This window comes from Equus przewalskii, chromosome 6 (genome assembly GCF_037783145.1).
Source record: "Equus przewalskii isolate Varuska chromosome 6, EquPr2, whole genome shotgun sequence".
Classification (NCBI taxonomy): Eukaryota; Metazoa; Chordata; class Mammalia; order Perissodactyla; family Equidae; genus Equus; species Equus przewalskii.
This window is the reverse complement of record NC_091836.1, coordinates 51,864,434-51,865,829: the sequence shown is the minus strand read 5'-3', so window position 1 is coordinate 51,865,829 and position 1,396 is coordinate 51,864,434. Positions and strand designations below refer to the sequence as shown.

Below are 1,396 nucleotides of genomic sequence, written 5' to 3'. Positions count from 1 at the left end.
ATGGAATCAGGAAACCAGACAAGTGTGCCAGAATTCCTCCTCCTTGGTCTCTTAGAAGATCCAGAACTACAGCCCCTTCTCTTTGGGCTGTTCCTGACCATGTACTTGGTCACTGTGCTTGGAAACCTGCTTATCATCCTAGCTGTCAGCTCTGTCTCTCACCTCCACACACCCATGTATTTCTTCCTCTCCCAACTCTCCTTGGTTGACATCTCTTTCACTTCCACTATAGTCCCCAAGATGCTGGTGAACATACAGACAGAGAACAAAGCCATCACCTACACAGGCTGCCTCACTCAGGTATATTTTTTTATGGTTTTTATATGCATGGACAATTTACTTCTGACCGTGATGGCTTATGACCGCTATGTGGCCATCTGCCACCCTCTGTATTACACAGTCATCATGAACCTCCCCCTCTGTGGCCTCCTGATTCTTCTCTCTTTGTTCATTAGCATTATGAATGCCTTGCTCCACACTCTGATGGTGTTCCATCTGTCCTTCCGCACAGACTTGAAAATTCCCCACTTCTTCTGCGAACTCTCTGAGATCCTCAAACTCGCCTGTTCTGATACTCTTATCAATAACATCCTGGTGTATTTAGTGACTAGCTTGTTGGGTGTTGGTCCCCTCTCAGGGATAATTTTCTCTTATACTCGAATTGTCTCCTCCATCCTGAGAATCCCATCAACTGATGGAAAATATAAAGCCTTTTCCACCTGTGGGTCTCACCTGTCTGTTGTTTCCTTGTTCTATGGGACTTGTGTTGGTGTCTACCTTAGTTCTGCAGCTAATTTCCCCTCCAGGAGGAGGGCAGTGGCCTCAGTGATGTACACTGTGTTCACTTCCATGATGAACCCCTTCATCTACAGCCTGAGGAACAGGGACATTAAGGGGGCCTTGAGGAAACTCATCTCTGGAACATTTTCCTTTTCATGGTTCTGTCATCTGCCTTGGGTATGGGCTTCTAGAATGACTCAAAGGGAATAAAATACTGAGTATGACAGAAATCCTGACTCTTCCATCATTCAATTCTCCTAGCAAAGTGGTTAATCACTTTTAAGTCAAATAAATTTGTATTAAATCCTTCTGTCCTGTGTTTTACTACCTATCATTTATCAATTAACTCTCTGAGTTTAGTTTGGCATCTGTAAGATGGGCAGAGTGACATTACACACTTAACAGCAATATTGGGAACACATCTCACATATTGGGATATAGAAGAAAATTTAATAAATTATATATGTGCAGAAATTTGTGTTATTAAGCGCTAGTAAAATTAAATGAATAATTATCGGGCATTAAGAAAAGTCAGTTATATCACAATAAAGCTGGGCGAAAAATATTAATTATTGAGAGTGCAACCCATGTGTTAGTAAACTTGCAGTGAACACTC

The 1,396-nt window shown here is 42.0% G+C and overlaps 1 protein-coding gene across 1 annotated transcript; it reads left to right on the top strand.

Annotated features, from left to right (window-relative positions):
- LOC103561867 (olfactory receptor 7G3-like) lies at window positions 1-990 on the top strand. The gene has a single exon (XM_008536704.2). It carries the CDS (start codon window positions 1-3, stop codon window positions 988-990), a length of 990 nt encoding a protein of 329 aa, XP_008534926.2.
- Window positions 991-1,396: the final 406 nt, after the last annotated feature.